The sequence below is a fragment of the Notolepis coatsorum genome (genome assembly GCF_963971535.1).
Source record: "Notolepis coatsorum genome assembly, chromosome: 14".
Lineage (NCBI taxonomy): Eukaryota > Metazoa > Chordata > Actinopteri > Aulopiformes > Paralepididae > Notolepis > Notolepis coatsorum.
The window spans coordinates 58,850,624-58,876,598 of NC_140178.1; the positions used below are offsets into that span (position 1 = coordinate 58,850,624).

At 46.9% G+C, this 25,975-nt stretch overlaps 1 protein-coding gene across 1 annotated transcript in view; it reads left to right on the forward strand.

The window, feature by feature from the left end:
• Window positions 1–25,975, forward strand: part of dus1l (dihydrouridine synthase 1-like) — a 165,206-nt gene that overhangs the window by 132,832 nt on the left and 6,399 nt on the right. Inside the window, exons 10-13 of the mRNA XM_084329603.1 lie at window positions 16,477–16,565; window positions 18,649–18,818; window positions 20,290–20,327; window positions 24,334–24,409. Coding sequence (XP_084185729.1) covers window positions 16,477–16,565; window positions 18,649–18,818; window positions 20,290–20,327; window positions 24,334–24,409 — 373 coding nt within the window. The remainder of the gene's footprint in view (window positions 1–16,476; window positions 16,566–18,648; window positions 18,819–20,289; window positions 20,328–24,333; window positions 24,410–25,975) is intronic.

The window sequence follows — 25,975 nt, forward strand, 5'->3', positions numbered from 1 at the left end:
CACACACACACACATAGGGCCCACGTTGATATCTCTGTGAAAAAAGTTCTGATTATCCTAAGACTGGTAAAATAGATTCCTTACCTCAGATCAGATGTTCTCCAAAAATATTATTCCAATTCCTGATCACCATTCCAAATATCGATTGTGTTTATTGATCCAACGCTGGGTGGTCGAAACATCGATTCCACGCTGTTCTGATGGTCCAGAATGAATCCGATCGTCTCGGGTGACTTGTCTGAGAAGTAAAATGAGGTAGCAGGATTTCTCCCCCCCCCATGCTTTTCATTCAGTCTAATCCAATGGGGTGCAGTACCACAGGGAGAGACGATAGGGGGCGGTATTTTCCCAATGGAGCTCAGAGAGAGTTCCATTGGTAACGGGAGGCTAGATTGATGAAATATGAATGGAAATCGCTAATAAAAAAAAAACGATTAAAAACGAGATTTCTCGCTCCGTGACACTCAGTGGTCAGCATGAAATAACGCACTCAAAGTGTTAATGAAAACAAAACAAAATGTATGGTATTTGGTGGTGTTCCTACCGACTGAAATTAAACTGAATTTAAATGGAACCGAAATTGAAAGAGTATATGAAACAAAATTCTTAAGTGTGATTATAGATCACAAACTCTGTTGGAAGCCACATATACAATATATCAAAGGTAAATTAGCCAAATCTGTTGGCATTCTGTACAAAACAAGGGAGCTGTTTAATCAGAAATGTTTGCATATATTGTATTTTTCACTTGTTGTGCCATACATGTCATATTGTGTTGAGGTCTGGGGGAATGTTTATAAAACAAATATAGATCCTATTATTAAACTACAGAAAAGAGCTATTACAATAATAAACAAAGCTAGTTACCTTGAATCGACAAATCCATTATTCATAAAGTCCTGCACATAAACATTTTTAGATATGGTGTACATAAAAACCTTGGAGATCATTTTTAGTGCTAAGAGTAAGAACCTACCAGTTTGTATTCAATGTCTCTTTCAACCAAGAGAATGATAGTTTTTAGTTCATTGATGTAGTAAATATTTGTTGTCAATATCCTATGTATCTGTGCACCTATTGTCTGATGCACGCTGTAGCCAGGGCGTCTCTCAGTCTGTGACCTGATGACCCCGTTGCTGCATCCATCCTGTGGCTCCCTCCTCACACACACGCGCCTCACACACACACATCCTCCTCTTCCGACGCGCACACGCACACACACTCACGTACACACGCGCACACATCTCCCCCACCCAGCTGTCAGGGCCGTGATTTGTTGGGATGTTGTTCGAGAGTAGTGATCTCTCCCGCCTACATCTGGAACCCATTAAGCACACACACAGACTAGCACAGACACACACCACACACACATACTACACACACAAATACATATACACACATACACCCCTCCCCTCCTCCTCTGTATAAATGACATGTAGTGTGATGTACTCTCTCTCTTCTACTGGTGCGAGAGGATGAGCCCGTGCGGGGTGACTGTTCTTCTTCTCTGTGAATAAAAGCTCCGGTTGAAATTCGTTCTGCGAATCTTTTGGTCGACTGGTCCATGACCATATCAATTCAGAACTCACGAGGGACAGGTTATCCCTTTCAAATGGAGGTTCCAGTGAGAATTGATGTGGGCCAGCCGCAACCAGGGACGGAACGAGGAATGGAGACACGGAGGAGAAGACGATGCAGAAGATCCAGACATTCACTACCAGCTGTCTGCAGCGCGTCTGAACCAGGGGTGAGATACCAGCAGCCCCTCAGACGTCCGTGACGAGACCACCAGACGACCCTCGACGGTGACAGGCAGGAGGAGACGGAGGACAGGCCAGGATGGAGAGAGGCAGACCGGAGGAGATGGCAGCTGAGCAGCAGAGACCGGAGATCGTCGACAGCAGCCAGGCACCGCAGATCATAGGCACCGCAGATCATCTACGACAGGCAGATCATCCACGACGAGAACGGGGGAAGCGGCAGCAGGAGAGACACTGAGCTGAGCTGGAGTGACGGTGGGCCAGCTGGCGAGAGGTGGAGGGGACAGGCCAGAGGCACTGAGGAGGCAGCAGACCAGAGGAGACACTTTTGTCTAGGGGGCCGCACCCTGGAACGGGGACCAACTCAGGAAGAGGCCCTTGCCCTCTAGGAGACGGGGCCGACCCAGGTGGGCGGTGTACTGTAACAGAGGGAAGGTAGCGCCCTGATGGACGTTGCGTGTGCCTGAGTAAGGGGGGTCCCACAGGGGTTACGTGTATCGTCTGGAAAAGTTGCAAATCTGTGTTTCTCTCTTTCTCTCTCTCTCCCGCTCCCCCCCCCCCCCCCCCCTCCCTCTATCTCTCTCTCTCTCCTCTCCTGGTGCTGTTATCCCGTCTGGTATTAGATGTGATGCATGTAATGGTTGACAATCGACGGGTACAGATCCATCAATGAACTGTTGTGTTGACGTATTGATTTAACGTCAAAAGGGGGGTTGATAGTTTTTAGTTCATTGATGTAGTAAATATTTGTTGTCAATATCCTATGTATCTGTGCACCTACACGCTGTAGCCAGGGCGTCTCTCAGTCTGTGACCTGATGACCCCGTTGCTGCATCCATCCTGTGGCTCCCTCCTCACACACACGCGCCTCACACACACACATCCTCCTCTTCCGACGCGCACACGCACACACACTCACGTACACACGCGCACACATCTCCCCCACCCAGCTGTCAGGGCCGTGATTTGTTGGGATGTTGTTCGAGAGTAGCGATCTCTCCCGCCTACATCTGGAACCCATTAAGCACACACACAGACTAGCACAGACACACACCACACACACACATACTACACACACAAATACATATACACACATACACCCTCCCCTCCTCCTCTGTATAAATGACATGTAGTGTGATGTACTCTCTCTCTTCTACTGGTGCGAGAGGATGAGCCTGTGCGGGGTGACTGTTCTTCTTCTCTGTGAATAAAAGCTCCGGTTGAAATACTCTGTCGTTCTGCAAATCTTTTGGTCGACTGGTCCATGACCATATCAATTCAGAACTCACGAGGGACAGGTTATCCCTTTCAAGAAGGAAAGTATAATTTAAGAGGGTTGTGTATTCTTAAAACATGTATAAAGGTAAGAACTAATGTAAAAGCTAGATGTGTTTCAATTTTGTGAGTTAAATTGTGGAATAGCCTTAGTGACTGGTTGAAGTTGTGTACTTCTCAGGGGAGATTTAAAAAGGCCCTAAAGGATAAAAAAAAATCAGGAGTAGAGTTTTGAGTAAAACATCAAACATTTGTTTTTGTTTTCTTAAAAAGAAAAAAAAATTATATCTTGCAGCATATTTTAAGTTTTTGATCTTTTTCCCCCTCTTTTTTCCTCCGTTTTTTCTCCCATCCCAATGTTAGTCGTTATGCCAATTCCCAATCCCCTTCCTGGTCGCTGCGCACCTACCCCCTACGGTCGGTCTGGGAGAGTGGAGGCTATCATATGCTTCCTCCGACACATGTGTAGCCAATCAACTGCTTCTTTTCACCTGGCAGCGCGGACTCTCACTGAGAGGGTGTAACATGTGGAAGGATCACACTAACCCCCTTAGATCCTTTCCTCGCTGAGCAGGCGCCCCGACCGAACTGTAGGAGTCGCTGTTTACAACGACCAGGACCCACCCACCAGCTTTCCCACCCCTAACACTGCCAATTGTGTTAGTATGAACGACCAGCCAAGCTGGTAGCAATGCCGAGAGCTGGGCTCGAACCCAGCATCTCCTGCACTAGTGGCGAGCACCTTGCCCACTGCGCCACTTAGCCGCCATTAAAGTATATTTTGTTTTTAAAAATTGTAAAGGATAGGCAAAAATAAGCATGTGCTTCAGCCTATTCCTTTTTTCGGTCATTGAGTTTGGATTTTGTGTGTGAGCTTACTTTGTGATTATTTATTATTATAATTTCTTTTCTTTTGAAAGTCCACACAAGTGTGTTTTTGATTGATCTGTAAACAAAGACCGAAAATAAAGTATTCATCATCATACATGTGCAACAAACAAACAAACTCACCTAAGTTAGAAGGGGTGACAGGCCTACTACAGGTTCCCTCGCCATACTCGTCGGACTCGTTTTCTGAGGCTGGGATCACAAAGGCATGTTTTAGGATGGGGTTCGGTAAAATAGAACATTGTGCCTGAATTCTTACAGTTACGTTACCTTGGTCAGCAGGTCCGCCAAACCCTGTCCACTCTTCCTCCGAAGTGTCTGAGTCTGAATAGGAACAACTTAAATAAATAATGTTACCGTAATTTTGGGACTATAAGCCGGGCCTTTTCCCCCATTTTTCGACCCTGCGGCTTATATAACGGTACAGCTTATATGTGACTCGACGTGACCAAACCCGAAAATGTAAAAATCGAAATATTGCTTTTTTGACTGCATTGAAATGTTATTTATCTGTTCCCTTATTTGCTAAACTTAATACAACTTGCAAATGAGTTAATTCTTGTTATTTGTCCGACAGTATTGTGTCCCAATGCTAATTACATATGGTAATTAAACATTAAAACACCTGCGGCTTATAGTCCAGTGCGGCTTATATATGTACACATCATTCAATTTAGCTGCTGCGGCTTATATTCAGGTGCGGCTTATAGTGCGAAAATTACGGTAGTTGGCTCTGGAGTGCTCTGGTGGTGAACATATAACATTACATCCTCGGCCGGTTTGACTTTAGAAATCTTATGATTTACCATTGTTACACGTGCTAGGTCCCGTCCAACTTAGTCTGGTGAAAACGCAAATTAAGGATGGATTGTTACCTTTTGTCCTCTTCATAATAATCTCCAATAGTTTGCTCAACACGATCGCCATTGCCGAGGCAGTTTGCTGGCTACTGGTGGCCAGAGTGCAAGAAACTAGCCCAGATGTACTCAAAAGGTAGGCGAGACTGCCACCTATCGGGATTCGATCGTCATTTATTTCAATTGTAATTATCTCAGGGTTACCAGGATCACACACAGGGTCCGGGGGACTGTAGTATCATAATGACTCTGTTACTTGAAAAGTTTTCACTGTGCTCCTAAATTTCTTTGTGTGCTCATAAATTTCTTTGTGTGCTCCTACATTTTTTCATTTAGGAGCACATGTGCTCCTTGTACCTGTAATAACCAAATACCATAGCCTAAAGTGAGCTATTGCTTTTTATAAAGTATGACAAGGTTATAATAACCAAGGTTATAATAAACACACCGCAACAGAAATTACCCAAACGGGGAATATGATCTAACAGTTTAACACAAAGCTTAGATAGCTATTCAGCCGTCTAATTTACCTCCCAAAAAAGGTTTTTCATGCTCACTGACAGCAGTGACAGACGCAGTGGAAAGCATGCTAATCATCTATTCAAGAATGCTTAGATTGGGGTGATTATTAACATTTATCTGGATATCACCATTAATTGTGCAATTGTTGAAGTAGTTCTCAGTTATGTTAGCACTGCTCTTTGCTGGTACAGGGGTGTTTAACTCTGGACAGGTGCGTTTTAATTGCGTGGTGCCAGAAGCAAGGATCTTCTCTTGTAGCTGCTGGCTTGGTTTCAGATGCAGAGTGATACTGAATTGTTCAAAGCAATTAGACATCATAGCCGTGGTATACGGTCTGATGTACCACGGCTATTAACCAATCCAATGGCATGATTTGAGCTACCCATTTTATAATAGGGCTTTAACCTTGTTTTTAATCATCCTGGTTTCAACAAGCACAGAAGAAATGTATGCAACTATTTGAATGACCTGGAGAACTGGCCACTGTGTTGCACAGTCAAATTGTTGTGAAGGATCAGATTAAACCGAATATATATATTTATTTATGGATATATATTTAATAGTATTTGTATATCGTTTGATATCCCTTGTATATTCCTTGTACATATACACTGAATATCCCTTTAGTCTACTAACAGCCCATAATAGTTTCATTCTCTCATTGGACAAGAACCTGGCGCCAGCAGCCAAGCCCCTTGGTTCAAGTTCAATCGTGCCGACGAACATGTCGTTACTAGCCCCGGTTCCGCGTAGGAATACGTCTGGCGAAATACGAATGGTACTATTTGTTCACAGCGCATATATATATGGCGCAAGTAAAGTAGAACTTTCTTTTTAGTCCCTTAGCCCTTAGTTCTTTACCCTCCAACCTAGTGGCAAGACGTTAAGCCTCACCCACGATACACGTGTGGTGCAGTATGGTCAACTTGGCCTCAGAATGGCATTGAGACATCGTGTGGATTAATAGCTGAATTGTCATAGTTTGGCACTATACCGTCGAGTGGGACGTATTTCTATTAAGTTAATAATAGTCTATTATGTATGGTGCATCATTCGGTTAGAGTTATAAAGTGAGCAGTACCCCCATCGTTTCCTCTAGAGTCTTAACCAGGCTGGGCAGACCACGTGTGGTGCTTTCATCCGAGGAGTTCTGGGCTAGGACGAGTGGACCTGCACATTGGATTACCTTACCCGGACGACGGCGAGCCCTACACGGCTTGGATTATCTACTTGCTTTGGGTGCTTTGATTTATGCCATGGATAACAGCCAACACTGGTAAGTGTTGGAACTACCCCCGAGAGGAGTCCAGGTGAGACGGCGCTCTAACCCGAGTGAGGTCGCCTCACGTCTCTTCGTTGTGGACCGGCAGCTACCGTCTACAAGAGGGCCCAGCTGTATTCATCTGTGGACCAAGGTTCTGTGGGCACCGTGTTCAGCACTCTGAATTCTCCCAAGAAATCGTTGGCCAGATGGGATATCGCCAGCGGCTCTCCTAACCCCCCCCCCCCCCCCTACTGACTTACAACCAGCGGGACCCCCCTTTAGTGTATCCAGCTATAATCATTTAAGTACCATCGCTATAGTTCCCTAAAGAACCAGGTTGTATACTTGCTTCCTGCGTAACCAGAGATTGGACATTCAATGTTGATTTGCCTACGAATACTCATTTGCCTTACAAGTGCATTCAAATCATAAATGTCATTAAGTGAACGTTGTATATACCCTTTGCTATATATTAAATATTCGACTTATACATTTGTGTGGACTTGGTTTCATGGTGGGAAAGTGTTCATCATATCTATATCATGTACTGTGTGGCCAGTAGTTAAAGTACATAAAGCGGTAGTGGTTTAATGATACCATACCACAGAGGCCCTAGTGGGTTCTAATGTAACTGACCAAGCTCACGGTGGGGACCAGGAGGGAGCTGACATGCCTTTACCCCCCGCCAATACCGAAGAAGTAGTCCCCGACCAGCCCCGGGAGGAAGACAACCCTACAGAGAGAGAACTCTGCACGGAACAAGATGAGGAGAGCGCCGAGGAGATAGAGCTCCAGGACTCCCCAACGAGTACAGCCAGGAGCGGCTCACCTCTACAACCGTCTTCCCCCAGCGAAGCGGAGAGGATGCTATCACAGGCGTTCCTCGTCAGCCTGACAGCCTCTACCGAACGCGATCGACTCCAGGGTGAACGCGATCGACTTCAGGGTGAACGCGATCGACTCCAGACACAGCAACGGAACGAAGAAGAGCGCATACGCCTGGAGATGAGACGCCTTCAGACGTAAGAGAATATGGCAAGAGACCGAGCAGACACCCAGCGTGCCGCTGCCGGTGCCCAAAGAGAAACAGAGCGCGACCTCGCTCTCATCCAGCGCGAAACAGAGCGCGACATCGCTTTCATCAAGCGCGAAGCCGAGCGCAACAGACTACAAGCGCAGCTAATGGAGCAGCTGATCACCAAGGCAACACCCTCTCCCTCCGCCAGGGGTTCAAGGAACTCGTCGAGACAACAGTCAAGGGCAGCGTCTCCTAACCGAGCAAGCGACCCTGAACTTGACCAACAGACCAAGCATATACCCCCCGCAGACCCCCTTCCCCGACCGGTCCAAGCGAGACCCAGCTACAAGGAAGGAGCGGCATACACTGCGGAGAAGCTAAATAAACGACTACAGGATCTAGAGGACCTGATAGAAGAAGAAGAGGGAGAGGAGGAGAACCAAGCCCGACGACAGCACAGTACTCCACCGGACCAGGAGGTCCAGTACAGCCCAGGCTATACCCCCGCGGCGCTGCGCTACAGACCCCCGACTCTATTCACGGGTGAGCACGACGCACGACCAGCCCCGAGGAATAGCACCTGGACCAGCGGGCCATGGTACCCTGCCGGTACCAGCCCACAGAGAGGCGCAAGAGGAGACTCGCCTAGGAGGCCTCTCCCCCAACGCTCGCCGATGTATCAGCCATCCACGGCGTCATACATTGCCACACCGACCATCCCAGACTTCACCCATGAGAATCGGGCACAGTACACGGAGCTCCGAATGTGCTTAGAGACAATGATGGTGGATGTCGTTGATGAACGTCACAAGTATGCAATATTACTGAAGCACCTGAAAGTACCCCGAGCGCACAATATAGCGCTAGCCTATGCCACCTCTACGACCCCATACACCGCGGCTCTAGCAGCGCTGGACCAGAGATATGGACGTATATGGGATTACGTAATCCAAGAGATAAGGCATATTGACCGCCTACCCCCAGCAACAGACAATCGCTCATTAGACGACCTGTCTATAAAAGTGCAGTCCCTGGTAGGGATGCTGGGAGCGCAACGAGAAAAGGGTATGCACGAGCTATACGCCAACTCTAACGTCGAGAGGATTTTAGAGAAGCTGCCACCCGCCAGACAAGAGCGCTTTAGGCGGCAGAGAGACCACCGTGATCCTAACGGTCCCGAACCATCCCTCCTCGATCTAGCCGACTTCCTGGTGAGAGAAGTCAGCAGCTTACGACTGGATACGTTCGTGCAGAGCACACCAAGCTCCAGAGAGGGACCCAGGGGAATAAACGATGGAAGAAGATCGGTGACCGTCATGCACCAATCAGAATCAGTACCGAGCAGTAAGAACCACAGTACCCCCTCGAGAAAAGAGAAGTGGAAGATGGTGTGCCCGTACTGCGAGAAGGAACACTGGCTGTCACAATGTGACCTGTTCACAAAGATGAATGCAGAAGAAGTGAGTCAATGGATAAAGTCCAACAGGCGCTGTTACCGATGTGCGCGCAGTCACATGGCAGCCGAGTGCCGCCTAAAGAAGAGGTGCAGTCGGTGTGACGGAGCCCACCTAGATGTCCTACACGACAGTAACAGAAGAAAGCCTGCACCTGCACCATCGAGCAGCACAAAGGCAAGTGTCATGTACATTGACCCCGCCAGCAGCAGCGGCGCCCAAGTGCTCTTAAAGGTAGTCCGTGTAACATTGAGCTACCAAGATAAAGTCATGGACACTTACGCCGTCCTTGATGACGGGTCAGAGAAGACCCTCCTGCTCGCGTCCGCCGCGGCCCAGCTGGGACTGCGGGGGAGCGAGAACCAAATGACGATTCGGACAATAAGAAGAGATTTAAAGACGATAAAAGGCGAGAATGTCTCCTTCACTATCGCAGCAAACGGGCAGCCAGAGCGACGGTATAGGATTACAAATGCTTTCACCAGCCAAGAAATAGGACTATCACAGTACACCTACCCCATCGCCAAGCTGATGGATAAATATGTGCACCTGCGTCAACTACCTATCCCGCTCATAGACCGCGCCACCCCGACCCTGCTGATAGGCTCCGACCATGCAGACCTCATAGTCCCGATAGACTGTTGACAGGCTGTCCTGCAGCAGTCGAGACCCGCCTAGGATGGACACTACAAGGCCCCCTCGCTAAATCTCTTAACCGAACAGCAGCCACTAGCTGCCTCCACTCCAGAGTGACAGAAGAAGACACCACTCTCCTGCAGCATGTCGAGAGGCTATGGACACTAGAGACAATGCCCTTTAAGAACGAAAAGAAAGACATTCGTTCTAAAGAAGACATTTACGCCATAAACCTCCTCGAGCAAGGGACAAAGAGAGTCACAGTCGGCGGAGTGATGAGATACGCAACTCCACTCCTGAGGCGAGAGGGAATGCCCACCTTTCACGCAAAGAAAGACGCTACGGAGCGGTATCTATTGAACACAGAGCGGCGCCTAGCCAAAGACCCCGCTCAAGAGAGTGTGTACCGCGCTGAGATTGAGAAGCTAATCACAGCGGGACACGTGACAAAGATTGACATTAAAGAGGCCGATCAGACGACCAAATCATGGTACGTGCCGCACCACAAGGTCCACCACAACGGCAAGGATCGCATTGTGTTTAACTGCAGCTACCAGATCGGATCCCAAAATCTGAATAAAGAGCTCTTGCCCGGCCCCACACTCGGCCCCTCTCTACTAGGCGTGCTACTACGCTTCCGCCAGGACAAGGTGGCTATCAGCGGGGATATCAAAGGGATGTTCCTGCAGGTGAGACTAGTGGAGGAGGATAAGCCCCTACTGCGGTTCCTATGGAGAGAGAGGACCGGAGATGAGCACCCAGCCATCTACCAATGGGAAGTCCTCCCCTTCGGAACCACATGCAGCCCGTGCTGTGCTACATTTGCACTACAGAAACACGTCGCAGAGGACCCAGCAGCAGATGAAGAGGTCCGACACAGTGTGAAGAACAGTTTCTACGTGGACAACTGTTTACAAAGCGTTTCGACTCAAGAAGAAGCCGAGGTTCTCCTACTCAAGCTACGCGCCTCCCTGATCAAAGGCGGCTTTGATCTCAGGCAGTGGGCCAGCAGCGACCCGCACGTATTGCGCAGCCTCTCCCCCGCGGACAAGGCTGCCAGCAGCGAGACCTGGATGGCGACCATCCCAGGAGAAGCCCAAGAAATGACATTAGGATTAGTCTGGCGCTTCAAAACAGACTCGCTCCACTATAGACACAAACCCCTGACCACGGAGCAGGGAAGGTCGACGGCGATACCGACCACCAGACGGAGTGTGTACAGAACACTCGCCAGAAAATATGACCCGTTGGGATGTATTCTACCTTACACCACCAGGGCAAAGATGATTGTACGAGCACTATGGGACAAGGACCAGGGCTGGGACGACCCAATACCCGCACCCCTTGCCTCCACATGGAGAGAGTGGGAGACGGAACTCCGCTCACTCCCAGGCGTCAATATACGCCGCAGCTACTTCCCACTCACAGTGAGGCCAGAGACATGCAAGATGGATCTACACGTCTTCAGTGACGCCTCCGAAGTAGCCTATGGATCTGTGGCCTACTTGCGTGCCCAAGAGAAGGGAGGAGAGATACACATCGCTTTCATCCTGGCTCGCTCAAGAATAGCCCCACGAAAGCAACAATCTATCCCGCGTCTAGAGCTCTGCGCAGCCCTAGCAGGAGCGCATCTAGCCACGTTAATCCAACGTGAACTCACCATCCCGGTGCAAAGAACAATCTTGTGGTCAGATTCCACGACAGTACTCACATGGATCAAGTCTGATTCATGCAGATACAAGGTCTTCGTGGGAGTCAGAGTCACAGAGATTCAAGAGTTAACAGAAGCAGCGAGCTGGCGGTATGTGGACACCAAACACAACCCAGCTGACGTCATCACCCGGGGAATGTCCCTAGATGACCTCACCCGTCGCAACATCTACAGTGACGGACCAGAGTTCCTCAAGCTCCCGGAAGAAGAGTGGCCTACGCCCACCCCACGGGAAGCGAGTAAAGAGGAGGCTGAGAACAAGAAACCTATGTTCTATGGACTGAGCACAGTCGCCTCCACAGACCCCAACATAGATGATTGCCTCACCCTACAGAGTGCGCAACTAAAGACATTTCTGCGGCACCACCCAGAGATTCAGCCCACTGCCGACATTTCAGCAGCTGACTACGAAGAAGCAGAACTTCTTCTACTACAACGAGCCCAGAGAGACTCGTTCCCCGACGAGCTAGACTGTCTACAGGGAGGAAAGCCCGTCCCATCAGACAGCAGACTGCTCCACCTGGCACCCGAGAGTGACGCCCATAATCTCATCAGAGTGGGTGGTCGTCTGCGGAGAGCCCCCGATCTACCGGATGACGTTAAGTACCCGATAGTCTTGAACAGCCGACACAAGGTCACAGAGCTGATCATAAAGAAATACGACGAGGATGTACACCACGCAGGAGCAGAGAGAGTCTTCGCGGAGATCAGACGTCGCTATTGGATACTTCAAGGGAGAGAAGCAGTGCGACGCTTCCAGCGAACCTGTCTAGACTGCCGAAAGTGGCGCGCGCAGCCCAGCATACCCCGGATGGCTGACCTACCCCCCTGTCGCCTCCGACTCGGCGACAAGCCATTCCACTCCACAGGCATGGACTGTTTTGGCCCGTTGTATATAAAGAAAGGAAGAGGAACCGAGAAGCGGTGGGGTATTGTATTCAAATGCATGACCACCAGAGCGATACATATCGAACTCCTTCCAACCATGAGCACAGACTCATTCCTTATGGCCTTCCGAAGATTCACATCACGGAAAGGAAAACCGTCTACATTGTTGTCTGATCACGGGACAAACTTCAAAGGCGGAGAAAGAGAGCTGAGAGAGAGCTTCCAAGCTATGGGCCCAGAACTTAAGACCCACCTCGCTCCATCCCAGATTGACTTCCAGTTTAATCCCCCGAACGCACCCCACTTCGGTGGAACCTGGGAACGAGAAGTACGTTCTATAAAGACAGCCCTGTACGCCGTGCTTGGGGCCCAGACTGTAGCGGAAGAAGTCCTAATGACAGTCCTCACGGAGATCGAGGGAGTATTGAACTCCAAGCCCCTCGGCTACGTCTCCAGTGATATAGCAGATGTCGACCCAGTCACCCCCAACACACTCTTGATGGAGCGGCTGGACCCCGCGCTACCCCAGACAATGTACAGGCCTGAAGAAGCGAACGGCCGAAGAATGTGGAGGTACAGTCAAGTACTAGCTGACAAGTTTTGGAACAGCTTTCTACTCCACTACCTACCGTCTCTACAGACCCGCCAGAAGTGGGTAAAAGAGAGAGACAATTTGACAGAAGGAACAGTCGTCATGATTATCGACCAGTCACTACCCAGAGCTATGTGGCCGGCTGGCCGCGTAAGCAAAGTGATCACCGGTGCCGATGGCAAGGTCCGAGCAGCTGAGGTGCTCGTCCAAGGGCGAACTTACACACGACCCGTGGCGAGGCTAATAGAACTGCCCAGACTCCCAGACACTATCGATGACGACCATGACCCCACGACTTTGTGAGTTGACTGACCCTTACAGCGGACCTTGAGTGGTAGACAGTGCGGTTAATCTGTCTCTGCTTAGCTAATTAGGTGGGACTAATTAGGGGGCGGCTGTTGTGAAGGATCAGATTAAACCGAATATATATATTTATTTATGGATATATATTTAATAGTATTTGTATATCGTTTGATATCCCTTGTATATTCCTTGTACATATACACTGAATATCCCTTTAGTCTACTAACAGCCCATAATAGTTTCATTCTCTCATTGGACAAGAACCTGGCGCCAGCAGCCAAGCCCCTTGGTTCAAGTTCAATCGTGCCGACGAACATGTCGTTACTAGCCCCGGTTCCGCGTAGGAATACGTCTGGCGAAATACGAATGGTACTATTTGTTCACAGCGCATATATATATGGCGCAAGTAAAGTAGAACTTTCTTTTTAGTCCCTTAGCCCTTAGTTCTTTACCCTCCAACCTAGTGGCAAGACGTTAAGCCTCACCCACGATACACGTGTGGTGCAGTATGGTCAACTTGGCCTCAGAATGGCATTGAGACATCGTGTGGATTAATAGCTGAATTGTCATAGTTTGGCACTATACCGTCGAGTGGGACGTATTTCTATTAAGTTAATAATAGTCTATTATGTATGGTGCATCGTTCGGTTAGAGTTATAAAGTGAGCAGTACCCCCATCGTTTCCTCGCGTTATCTAGAGTCTTAACCAGGCTGGGCAGACCACGTGTGGTGCTTTCATCCGAGGAGTTCTGGGCTAGGACGAGTGGACCTGCACATTGGATTACCTTACCCGGACGACGGCGAGCCCTACACGGCTTGGATTATCTACTTGCTTTGGGTGCTTTGATTTATGCCATGGATAACAGCCAACACTGGTAAGTGTTGGAACTACCCCCGAGAGGAGTCCAGGTGAGACGGCGCTCTAACCCGAGTGAGGTCGCCTCACGTCTCTTCGTTGTGGACCGGCAGCTACCGTCTACAAGAGGGCCCAGCTGTATTCATCTGTGGACCAAGGTTCTGTGGGCACCGTGTTCAGCACTCTGAATTCTCCCAAGAAATCGTTGGCCAGATGGGATATCGCCAGCGGCTCTCCTAACCCCCCCCCCCCCCCCCTACTGACTTACAACCAGCGGGACCCCCCTTTAGTGTATCCAGCTATAATCATTTAAGTACCATCGCTATAGTTCCCTAAAGAACCAGGTTGTATACTTGCTTCCTGCGTAACCAGAGATTGGACATTCAATGTTGATTTGCCTACGAATACTCATTTGCCTTACAAGTGCATTCAAATCATAAATGTCATTAAGTGAACGTTGTATATACCCTTTGCTATATATTAAATATTCGACTTATACATTTGTGTGGACTTGGTTTCATGGTGGGAAAGTGTTCATCATATCTATATCATGTACTGTGTGGCCAGTAGTTAAAGTACATAAAGCGGTAGTGGTTTAATGATACCATACTTATCAATACAGTCAGGGAATTGTACCCCTCAGTTACACAAATTATTGTGGCTAATCTAAATGATGCTTGGTTCCTTTGTCTCATCAGCCATCAGACCAGGCTAAGAACTATGTATTAGGGAAATTAGTTGAACCATAAATATTTATTGATGATGAATATTGTTACAAAGGATCAGATTAAACCGAATATATATATTTATTGATTGATATATATTGCATAGTATTTGTATATCGTTTTGATATCCCTTGTATATTCCTTGTACATATACACGGAATATCCCTTTAGCCTAGTACAGACCATAATATTTCATTCTCCTATTGGACAGCGGTCCACAGGCGCCAGGGCCATGCCTCCAGAGTCAGGTTCAAAGCCACCGTCAAGACATGTCTGTACATGCCCGGCCTTGCCCAAGAATACGAGACAGAAATGAGGCTGGCACTAGATTGTTCGCTGTGCATATAAATATGGCGCAGGTGAATACAGAAGCACTTAGGAACTAAAGTTGAAGCCTCACCCACGATACTCCGTGCGGTGAAGTATGGCCTGTTTGGCTCCAAAGAGAGCATTGAGACCGCGTGCGAATTAATAACTGAAGTGTCAGAGTTTGGCGCTATACCGTCGAGTGCGACATATTTCTATTAAGTCAGTAATAGTCTATTTGTGTATAGTGTATCGTGCGGCTAAAGTTCTACAGTGACCAGCATCACCAACGCTTCCTCGTACCAGCTAGAGTGCTTATCCAGGCTGGGCTGCTTTCATGGCGCTTTCACCCGAGGAGACCTAGACGAGGACCGTGTGGACATGTACACTGGATTAATCTACCCGACGACTGCATAGCCATTTACGGCTGGATTATATTTGTTTTGGTCCTGTGATTTATGGAGCGGAGAATCGCCGACGCCTACACGTGTGTGGGATTTACCCTGTGAGGAGCCACGTCGAGTCTGCGCCTCAGAGAGCCTGAGGCAGGCTAGCTTTCTTCACTGTGGAGCTACAGTCTACGGAGAACAGCTGTATTCGTCTGTGGATCAAGAGACTATTGCACCGTCTCCTGTACTTGGAGTCTCCTTAGTCATCGTTGACCAGACTCTCTACTACCGACAGATCCTCTACCCCTGCTGGCTTACAACCGGGGGGACCCTTCAGTATCTCCCGCTATATATTACCAGTGCACCATAGATATAATTCCCTAAGATTCAGGTCGTATAATTACCTCCTGCGTAACCAGAGAATGGACATTCATTATTGATTTGCCTACGCACATTCCTTTGCCTTACAAGAGCATCCAAAGTATAATAGAGAAGTATATTATGTACCTTTTGCTGCAATAAATACTTAATTATAACTTTGTGTGGAACCGATTTATTGTGGGAAGTGTTCACCATATTTATATATCATGTACTGTATGGCCAGTAATTAAAGTACATAAAGCGGTAGTGGTTTAATGATACCATACTTATCAATACAGTCAGGGAATTGTACCCCTCAGTTACAAATATCATTATTATTATTATTATATATATTATAATATATAAAATATCATGGTCTTGGACATTGCGAACTACAAACATGACAAACAGAACTGCAAATGTTCCAGAGCCTTATACCTTTCAGAAAAGCCTCTTGGTGTGAAACATGTGACGAGGATACGACAACAGCCCCATTGTTCTAACTGAAGAATTTCAGCCATAGGAGGCAGTGCTACAACAGTATGATTTGTCTCCCAGTAGGTAAAAGAGGAACCCATTTTAGACATTTTACTGACCCTTACTGGTCTTATCATTGTAGAAACGTGTACGGTCTTTGATATGAGCCATAACAACGCAGTGTTGTCGTTCCAGGAGGAGATAGCCCGAGGAGAGGAAGTGGGTCAGAAGCAGGGAGACCTGCCCTTCCCCCATTGGATCTGCCAGCCGTACATCAGGCCAGTGTGAGTGACCATTTCTGTCAGGTGTTGATTCCAATTACCTCTCTCTCCTCCTCTATTTCCCCCCCCATGACCACTTTTATCATCTGATCACATTGGGATACATTAACTTATAGTATTGGACATTCAAGTTGCTATTTCTTTTCTCTGAATGCTTGCTTTGTGGTCAGAGAGCCAACTTGTCAGACTCTCATTGTGATTGCAATTCTACAGTTTAGATGCAATCTATGCCACAATGAACACTCCAGAAATATGTAGAGGAAACGGTACTGTAGACCTACATTTAGAGGTAGAGCAGGAAACGGTACTGTAGACCCACAAAAATCACATTGAAATTAAAGTGAAAGTGTAACTGTGGCGAAGGGCGGGGCGATATGGCCAAAATATCACATCACCATATCCTTCTTAGTTTTGATAGGATAATGGTATTTTGTGACATTTACTTTTCCAGTTCAAATAGTTTTTGTCATTATGTTGTAATACAATTGTCATGGCGCTATTTCATTCAATATGATCTATTTATGTATTTTTTAACTCATTCAGCGCCAGGGGTCGCTGTCTACCTTCTGGCTAGAACGCCATCGCTTTAATCAATGGGGAGACTGCGAAATTTGCGCGGTGCTTAAAATATATCTTATATTATAGCTATGGGTCTAATAACACCGTCGATTGTCAGTGAGTTGCTTCTGGAACAGATTGTTTTTTCATCCGTACATTTCCTATTTAAACCGTTTTGAATATGAGTATAGTTTTGGTGATTCTTAGTAATCCCAGGAAAAGACGCGATAATAGCGTTTTAGTGGAATCCACTTATCACGTTGTCATTTTTCGCCTGATTATCGAATCTTCCTGAAATCAACGCTAGATTATCATTATTATGTCTCCTCATGCACCCATGAAATGGGGCTTGTAGCAGGGCGCTCGCCCCCCCCCTCCCCCACCGCAGCCAACGGTAAAAAGCACAACATAGTCCACACACAGCTTCGATCGCGGGAGAAAGAAATATCAGATCAACGCAAGATTTGATATATAGTGTTCTTACCTTGTCTCTGATGTAATGCAAACAAAATAATCCAATTATCTGATCGCCATTCCAAATACTGCTCGCGGAGGTCCGTCCCACGTTGTCCGGCATTTCATATGAAGGGGGGGGGGGGGGCAGCGGGGGGGGGGGCAGCATCGCAGATGTATCATTGTAAACGCTCGTCCTGCCGGAGTATTTAAACCCCGCCTGCATGGCTCAGATCGGCCCAGAAAAGAAACTACATCATTTCTAATGGAGTGCAATACCGGCTGGAAGGCGTAGGCGGCGGTATTTGCCCTTTTGCGAGCTCAGACCCATTCCCAATGATAACATCAGGCTGGATGGATGAAAAATTAATGGATATAGCTAATCAAAGAAATAACGATTAAAACCCGACTTTTCTCGTGATTTGTTGCTGAACGGTTGGCGAGTTAACCCGACTTTTCTCGTGACTGGCGCAGAATGAGTTAACCTAAAAATAACTATGTATATTATTTACAATATGAATATATTGTGGATGACGATATAGTAGGGGTGTAACGGTACACAAAAACCACGGTTCGGTACATACCTCGGTTTTGAAATCACGGTTCGGTACGGGTTTTCGGTACAGTGGGGGAAAGTTTGGCTCCACTCAGGGGTGATGTAGTGTGCAGTCTACTGTGCAGTAACTAATTGTACTTGTAGGGCTGTCAACGAATATTCTATATTGAAATTAATAATCGACATGTAAATAAAAAAAATTATTATTATATTAGATTGTGAAAAAAACAGCCCCCGGTGGGCCATTAACATACTGTTGTATTCGTTCGGTACACACTACAGCCGTTCGGTACGGTACGGTACACACTGAAGCGGTTCGGTTTGGTACGGATACGTGTACCTTTACACCCCTACGATATAGTAAAAATCCATACCTTTACATGGATCCATATTCATTATTTACCTGTCCATAGTATCAGTCCATAGTCTTGAAACAATCATTGATCAATCCAGTAGAGGTGGGGAAAGAAAAGGTTGCATGTGTTGTTGATCCTATCAATGACCAACGTTTTCTCACAGGCCGAAGGAGCCGGTTGCCAATGGTAACAGGCAGGAGTCCGAGGTGAAGAAGCTGGTGTGCCACAAGAGGGCGCTGGAGGACTCTGACGGAAGCATGGATGCTCTCTCCAAGAACAAACAGAAGAAGAAAGCCCGCAACCCCAAAAAGAACTTCTGCCCCGAGCAAAAACGTGAGTAGGGCCGGTTAGTCTGGTCAATTAAATCTAGTTTGAAATGTACCAAAGAACTCTCAAGTAACCGGAGTGTAATGGAGTTTTCTAATGAAGCTGCTGTGATGTCATGTGAGGATCCACAAAGCAACGCAGCCGGCCATAACCCTCCCATCTTAAACACCATACCATCGCCCTAGCAACGCAGTCGGCCATAACCCTCCAATCTTAAACACCATACCATCGCCCTAGCAACGCAGCCGGCCATAACCCTCCCATCTTAAACACCATCGCCCTAGCAACGCAGCCAGCCATAACTCCCATCTTAAACACCATACCATCGCCCTAGCAATGCAGCCGGCCATAACCCTCCCATCTTAAACACCATACCATCGCTCTAGCAACGCAGCCGGCCATAACCCTCCCATCTTAAACACCATACCATCGCCCTAGCAACGCAGCCGGCCATAACCCTTCCATCTTAAACACCATACCATCGCCCTAGCAACGCAGCCGGCCATAACCCTCCCATCTTAAACACCATACCATCGCCCTAGCAATGCAGCCGGCCATAACCCTCCCATCTTAAACACCATACCATCGCCCTAGCAATGCAGCCGGCCATAACCCTCCCATCTTAAACACCATACCATCACCCTAGCAACGCAGCCGGCCATAACCCTCCCATCTTAAACACCATACCGTTGCCCTAGCATCTCAATAGTTTGAGACCACACATATTCCAGCATTTCGAGTGGGGAAACATATAAGCCTCGAAGGCCATCAACGAATCCCACCTTGAATCCCGCCAACAAAGAAAAGGCTGATGTAAGGACTGCCACATCGCTGGGATATTGCTAGTTAGCTAGCTAACGTCATTTAATTGGTTGTGGGACTCCTCGCATGACCCACATGACATCACAGCAGTCTATCATCAATATGGTTCTTAGTATTTAGGTACACATTTGATCCTTGATCATGTAATCTCGATTTTGAAACATATACAAAATGTGATGGGATTGATTCAGTCAATTATTGAATGTGCAATTCAAATCTCACACCCAAGTTCAGTTTATAAATTAATTACACAAACATAAACATTAGTTTCCATTGTGGTGGACACTAGATGGAGGTGTCTCACTTCAGAATGGACACTGATTGAGTGACAGGAGGGAGTTGACTTAAGGGTGTGGCTGTACCTTGGTTCTGTTGGATTTGTTTGGAAGTAAAGTTCAGAGACTCGATACTCCGTCTGCTCGTCTCATTGATTCACTTCCACACCATTATCAATTTTACAGATCTATTTAGTTGGATGTCCACATTCATATTGATGCATCCCAAAGCATCAAATTTTTTTATTTTTTTTTAATGTTATGGATGTCTTGTTGCCATACCAACCAAAGACCCCTCATCACAAACATTCAAATCATGGTGAATGAAATCCTCTGGCAGTGCTGCTGACATCATGTCTCTCTTCATGTCTCCTCTGCAGCAAAGTACATCAATTGTGAGCAGTGTGGCAACCCAAAGGTGAGAGTCCAGACCCCCTCCAGGCCGCCTCGGCTGGCGCTCGCTCATAGTTTTCGATTTTCGGCATTTTGGTCGCAAGCGATAAGTGATTGTAATGAAATGGCAGGTGATTATCGTTAAAGCTGCAATGATTATTTTCTGACCACTAGAGGGAGCAAAGGGCAGGTAAACGAAAGTCTTGTCGCGTATGAAGATACAACAGCCTTACTGATGCAATTTAGTTGTAACTAAGAGATTTGCTGGGGGAAAATACTAGATTTCAACTACAATACTTTCTCTTGGGCATTTCCTTGTTGTGAAACATGGTAGGTAAATACCTCACATTCTAAAATAATACTTTTCTGACAGCACAATATTGATGTAATTAAGATCATTTAAAATGTTTTGAATGTATAGGTTTATAGAATAGGCGGAGCTAAAGCACGGCCTGAGTTTTCGTCATTGATGGAATAACAGCTTGGCCACTTTTTAAAAGAAATTGTAATTTTCTTTTTAAAAACAAAAACAAAAAACATGTGATTAAATGATCAGGGACGTCATACAATAAAATGGATTATTGGACATACAGTATAGTCAGTCATTAAGCCAGTGTTCCAGGAAGGAAGCTTGGATCTAAAGGAGATTTTACTTCTACTACATGCCTACTATAGTTTTTTTTTATTTTTATTATTGGTCTTTTTCCCCCTCCATTTTCCTCCGATTTTCTCCCATCCCAATGTTAGTCGTATGCCAATTCCCAGTCCCTTCCTGGTCGCTGCGCACTTACCCCCCACAGTCAGATCATCTGGGAGAGTGGAGGCTACCACGTGCTTCCTCCGACACACGTCCAGCCAATCACCGCTTCTTTTCACCTGGCAGCGCGGATTCTCATCGAGAGGGCGTAGCGTGTGGGAGGACCACACTATCCCCCTCGAGTCCTATCCGCGCTTAGCAGGCGCCCCGACCGAACTGTAGGAGTCGCTGTTTACAACGACCCGGACCCACCCCGCCAGCTTCTCCCACCCTCTAATACAGCCAATTGTATTAGTGCAGACGGCCAGCCAAGCTGGTGACAACCCCGGAGCTGTGAGCTGGATTCGAACAGGCGAATCCAGCTCACAGCTCCGGGGCTGGTGACGAACGCAATCTCCGCTCGGCCACCTAACCGCCCGTGCCTACTATAGTTTTGATCATTTATTTGCCACTTGAATAATGAATAAGTAGAATTTAAATTAATACTTACATTATAGATCTTAACTCATTCAGCGCCGGGGATTTTCCTCATCCTGTTCTAGCTAGGCCACGCTTTATAGATAGGGGTGCGTCACCTTGTTTGTAGAGCTATATCTATATTCTATATTCTAGCTATGGATACAATACTATGGTCATTTGACAGTAACTATCTTCTGTCCAAGATGCAAAAAAAAAAAAAAAAAAATCATGTATACGTTTGCGCGTTATCCCGTGGTGAATATAAGTATAGTTTCGGAGTGATCCGGGCTAATTCCTGGAAAGCTGAGTTATAGGGCGCTACGTGAATTCTACTAAAAGCATTGGCGTTTCATCCCTGGACACGCTACTATTTCCAAATCAAATGTATTTAATAGGTATTATGTTTCATCATGAATGCATGAAAGGGGGGGCGTTTCTGATGCTTTGATTGCCAGTAACGGCATCCGTTTTGAAAACTACACACGCTGATCAGCTGGATCGATATGAAAACATTGTTGGATCAAGGTGAAATTGATGTCAGATAGTACTTACCTTTGATCGGGGCTATTCCAAAAATAATATTCCAATTGTCTGATCGCGATTTCCAGTATTGGTCTCCATCTGGTCCCTGACATAATTTGGCACAATTTATGGATTGAGTGTGCCAGATGCGATGCATTTAGAAGTCGGATGAAGCGATTTACTCGGCTCCGTCTAAATTTAGCGCCCGGAGGGATTTAAGTGTAACACAGGGTGAGATATAAGGTTTCAAAGGGTGGGCAACACTGCCACGAGTAAACTCGTTGTTGGCGGGGAATGAGTTAAAGGTAAACTAAATCAGCAAATACATTTTCTTTATTTGAAATCAAATAGTATTTTCTTTCTTACCTTCCCACTAGCCAGACATATAATACAGCTTTTGTACCAGTACAAAAGATTTAAAGAAATAAAAGTGACAAATATGGCATTTTCTTCTTGGCTTTTGGTGGCGTACAAACAAAAAAGAAATCCACCCAATAAAATGTTATGGTTGATTTAAAAAAGAAAATCCCACTTCCTCCCTCGCATTATATGAAACGTCTCTCACGTTGGGGCTCAATAGTGGGGAAAGCCCTTCACATGGGCAGGCCAACATACGCACTTAACCTACTTGCCTCGTATGAATGTGTATGCATGTGAATGAATGTTGGTGGTGGTCGGAGGGGCCGTAGGCGTTGATTATTCGCCACGCTTCCGTGAGTCTGCCTCAGGGCAGCTCTGGCTGCAATTGTAGCTTACCACCACCGGTATGACTGTGTATGAACGAATAATGGACTCTGTGAAGCGCTCTGAGTCAGAGCAACAGTCAGTCAGAGAAGAGCGCTATATAAATCCAATCCATTATTATTATTATTAATGACAAGTCGCCATGGAAATGATGAAACACAGCAGTTCAGCAAATATTTTGTGATGGAATTCCCTCGCCACACCACTCAATCTGGCTAATTCACCCTCCAGATATCCTACTCTTGTTGAAAGTGAATTACAGCTACAGAAGCCGCTTTCCCGTGTGAAAGCCACAGTCCCGCCCCCAGCACCTTGAGTCGTTCAGAGACAGGCACCCTGAGTCGTTCAGAGACGGGCACCCTGAGTCGTTCAGAGAGAGGCGCCCTGATTCATTCAGAGAGAGGCACCCTGATTCGTTCAGAGAGGCACCCTGATTCGTGCAGAGAGAGGCACCCTGATTCGTTCAGAGAGAGGCACCCTGATTCATTCAGAGAGAGGCACCCTGATTCGTGCAGAGAGGTACCCTGATTCGTGCAGAGAGAGGCACCCTGATTCATTCAGAGAGAGGCACCCTGATTCATTCAGAGAGAGGCACCCTGATTCATGCAGAGAGAAGCACCCTGATTCGTTCAGAGAGAGGCACCCTGAGTCATTCAGAGAGAGGCGCCCTGATTCATTCAGAGAGAGGCACCCTGATTCGTTCAGAGAGGCACCCTGATTCGTGCAGAGAGAGGCACCCTGATTCGTTCAGAGAGAGGCACCCTGATTCATGCAGAGAGAAGCACCCTGATTCGTTCAGAGAGAGGCACCCTGAGTCGTTCAGAGAGAGGCACCCTGATTCATGCAGAGAGAAGCACCCTGATTCGTTCAGAGAGAGGCACCCTGAGTCGTTCAGAGAGAGGCGCCCTGATTCATTCAGAGAGAGGCACCCTGATTCGTTCAGAGAGGCACCCTGATTCGTGCAGAGAGAGGCACCCTGATTCGTTCAGAGAGAGGCACCCTGATTCATTCAGAGAGAGGCACCCTGATTCGTGCAGAGAGGTACCCTGATTCGTGCAGAGAGAGGCACCCTGATTCATTCAGAGAGAGGCACCCTGATTCATTCAGAGAGAGGCACCCTGATTCATGCAGAGAGAAGCACCCTGATTCGTTCAGAGAGAGGCACCCTGAGTCATTCAGAGAGAGGCACCCTGAGTCATTCAGAGAGAGGCACCCTGAGTCATTCAGAGAGAGGCACCCTGAGTCATTCAGAGAGAGGCACCCTGAGTCATTCAGAGAGAGGCACCGTGAGTCATTCAGAGAGAGGCACCCTGATTCGTTCAGAGAGAGGCACCCTGATTCGTTCAGAGAGAGGCACCCTGATTCGTGCAGAGAGAGGCACCCTGATTCGTTAAGAGAGAGGCTCTCCATGCCCATTTCTGAGGCATAGAAGTAGTACATTTTGAGGGAAGGATGGTAGAGGATGGTGGTATATGAAGGGTAGATGATGATGATGGTGGTGGTATGTATTGCTCCCTGGTCTCAGACTCTGCTCTCTTTCTCTCTGTAGGGAAACAAGTGTGTCTTCAACCTGTGTCGAGCCTGCTGCAAGAAGAAAGCCTACAAGGAGGTGGCCGACTGTCCAAGTCAGTGTACACACACACATACACACACACACACACACACACACACACACACACACACACACACACACACACACACACACACACACACACACACACACACACACACACACACACACACACACACACACACACACACACACACACACACACACACACACACTTCAAATTCAGCTGGTGAAATTACTTTTGGTGGATGAGTTTTCACCAGCATCAGCGTACCGGCGATGCCAGGATGCCATATCAGATTTGATTTGGTTGACATCAGGACAAACACCAGCCTGAAAATAGGAGACACAAAAAAAACTACGCACAATGCTATTGTCAAAACATGGCACTACTCATGATGTGTAGTTGGGCTTGAATATAGCTGAAATGATGTGTTGATATTTTGCATTCATATGCAGCATGATTAGTGTGGATTAGCGCTTGTTGGGGATTTGACAACATCACTCTGTAAAGATGCCCCTCCCACTGGTAGAAAAGAATACCAGCGTGCACAGAAGGTAAACCTTGACGTTTGTTTAAAGGTGCAGCATGTAACGTCCCAGGAAACCGCTGCCTCGCAAGAACGACTTAAGCATATATTTTCTCCAACATCGTTGCTGGTAACTATATAGTAATTTGGCTAGGTGATGCATGAAAAAGAATATCCATATTCCTTCATGAATATAGTTTTACAATGGAACAATGATACATGCAGTCCAGTTTACCAAGCTGCTGTTTAGTTGCAGGACTGTGCTGGTGAGTCCAGTCCCTTCAGGGAGAGACTTACTAGACATTAGATTGTGGTTTATAACGTAGATATTAGATTGTAGTGTATAACGTAGATATTAGATTGTAGTGTATAACGTAGACATTAGATTGTGGTGTCTAACGAAGACATTAGATTGTGGTGTCTAACGAAGACATTAGATTGTGGTGTCTAACGTAGACATTATATTGTGGTGTCTAACGTAGATATTAGATTGTGGTGTCTAACGTAGACATTAGATTGTGGTGTATCACGTAGAAATGTGATTGTAGGGCGCCCCAGTGGCGCACGTCATACTGCGACGCAGACCTACGCGGTAGACCCTGGTTCGCCTCCTGCTCCCGGACGGATTTGCCGCATGTCCTCCCCCACATCTTCTCCCGTTCTCCCTCTCCTCTGTCGGTCATGTCTGACCAATAAAGCTGGAAAAACGCTAAAAATAAATCTAAAAAATAAAAATGTGATTGTGGTGTATACCCAGCGGTTCTCAAACTACGGGTCACAACCGAAATTGGGGCAAATTCTTTTATTTTTAAGATCAAGTGAAAATCCACGAGCCCAACTCAGATCGAGTTTTCCACCTGGCCGCTGTGTGTATTTGCCATGTCTCGCCCCTGCATCAACTGAGGCACAGTATTTCAATACACATCTCATACATCCTGCGCAGGTATAATACTATAATATTAGTGTAGCCTAATCTTTATCTGCAACTGTGAAGAAAAACCCCATTGGTTTAAACAACAAACAAAAAAATTTTTATTATAAAAAAATGTATATTCGAATGTTGATTTAGAATTTGAATGTCAACATTATGA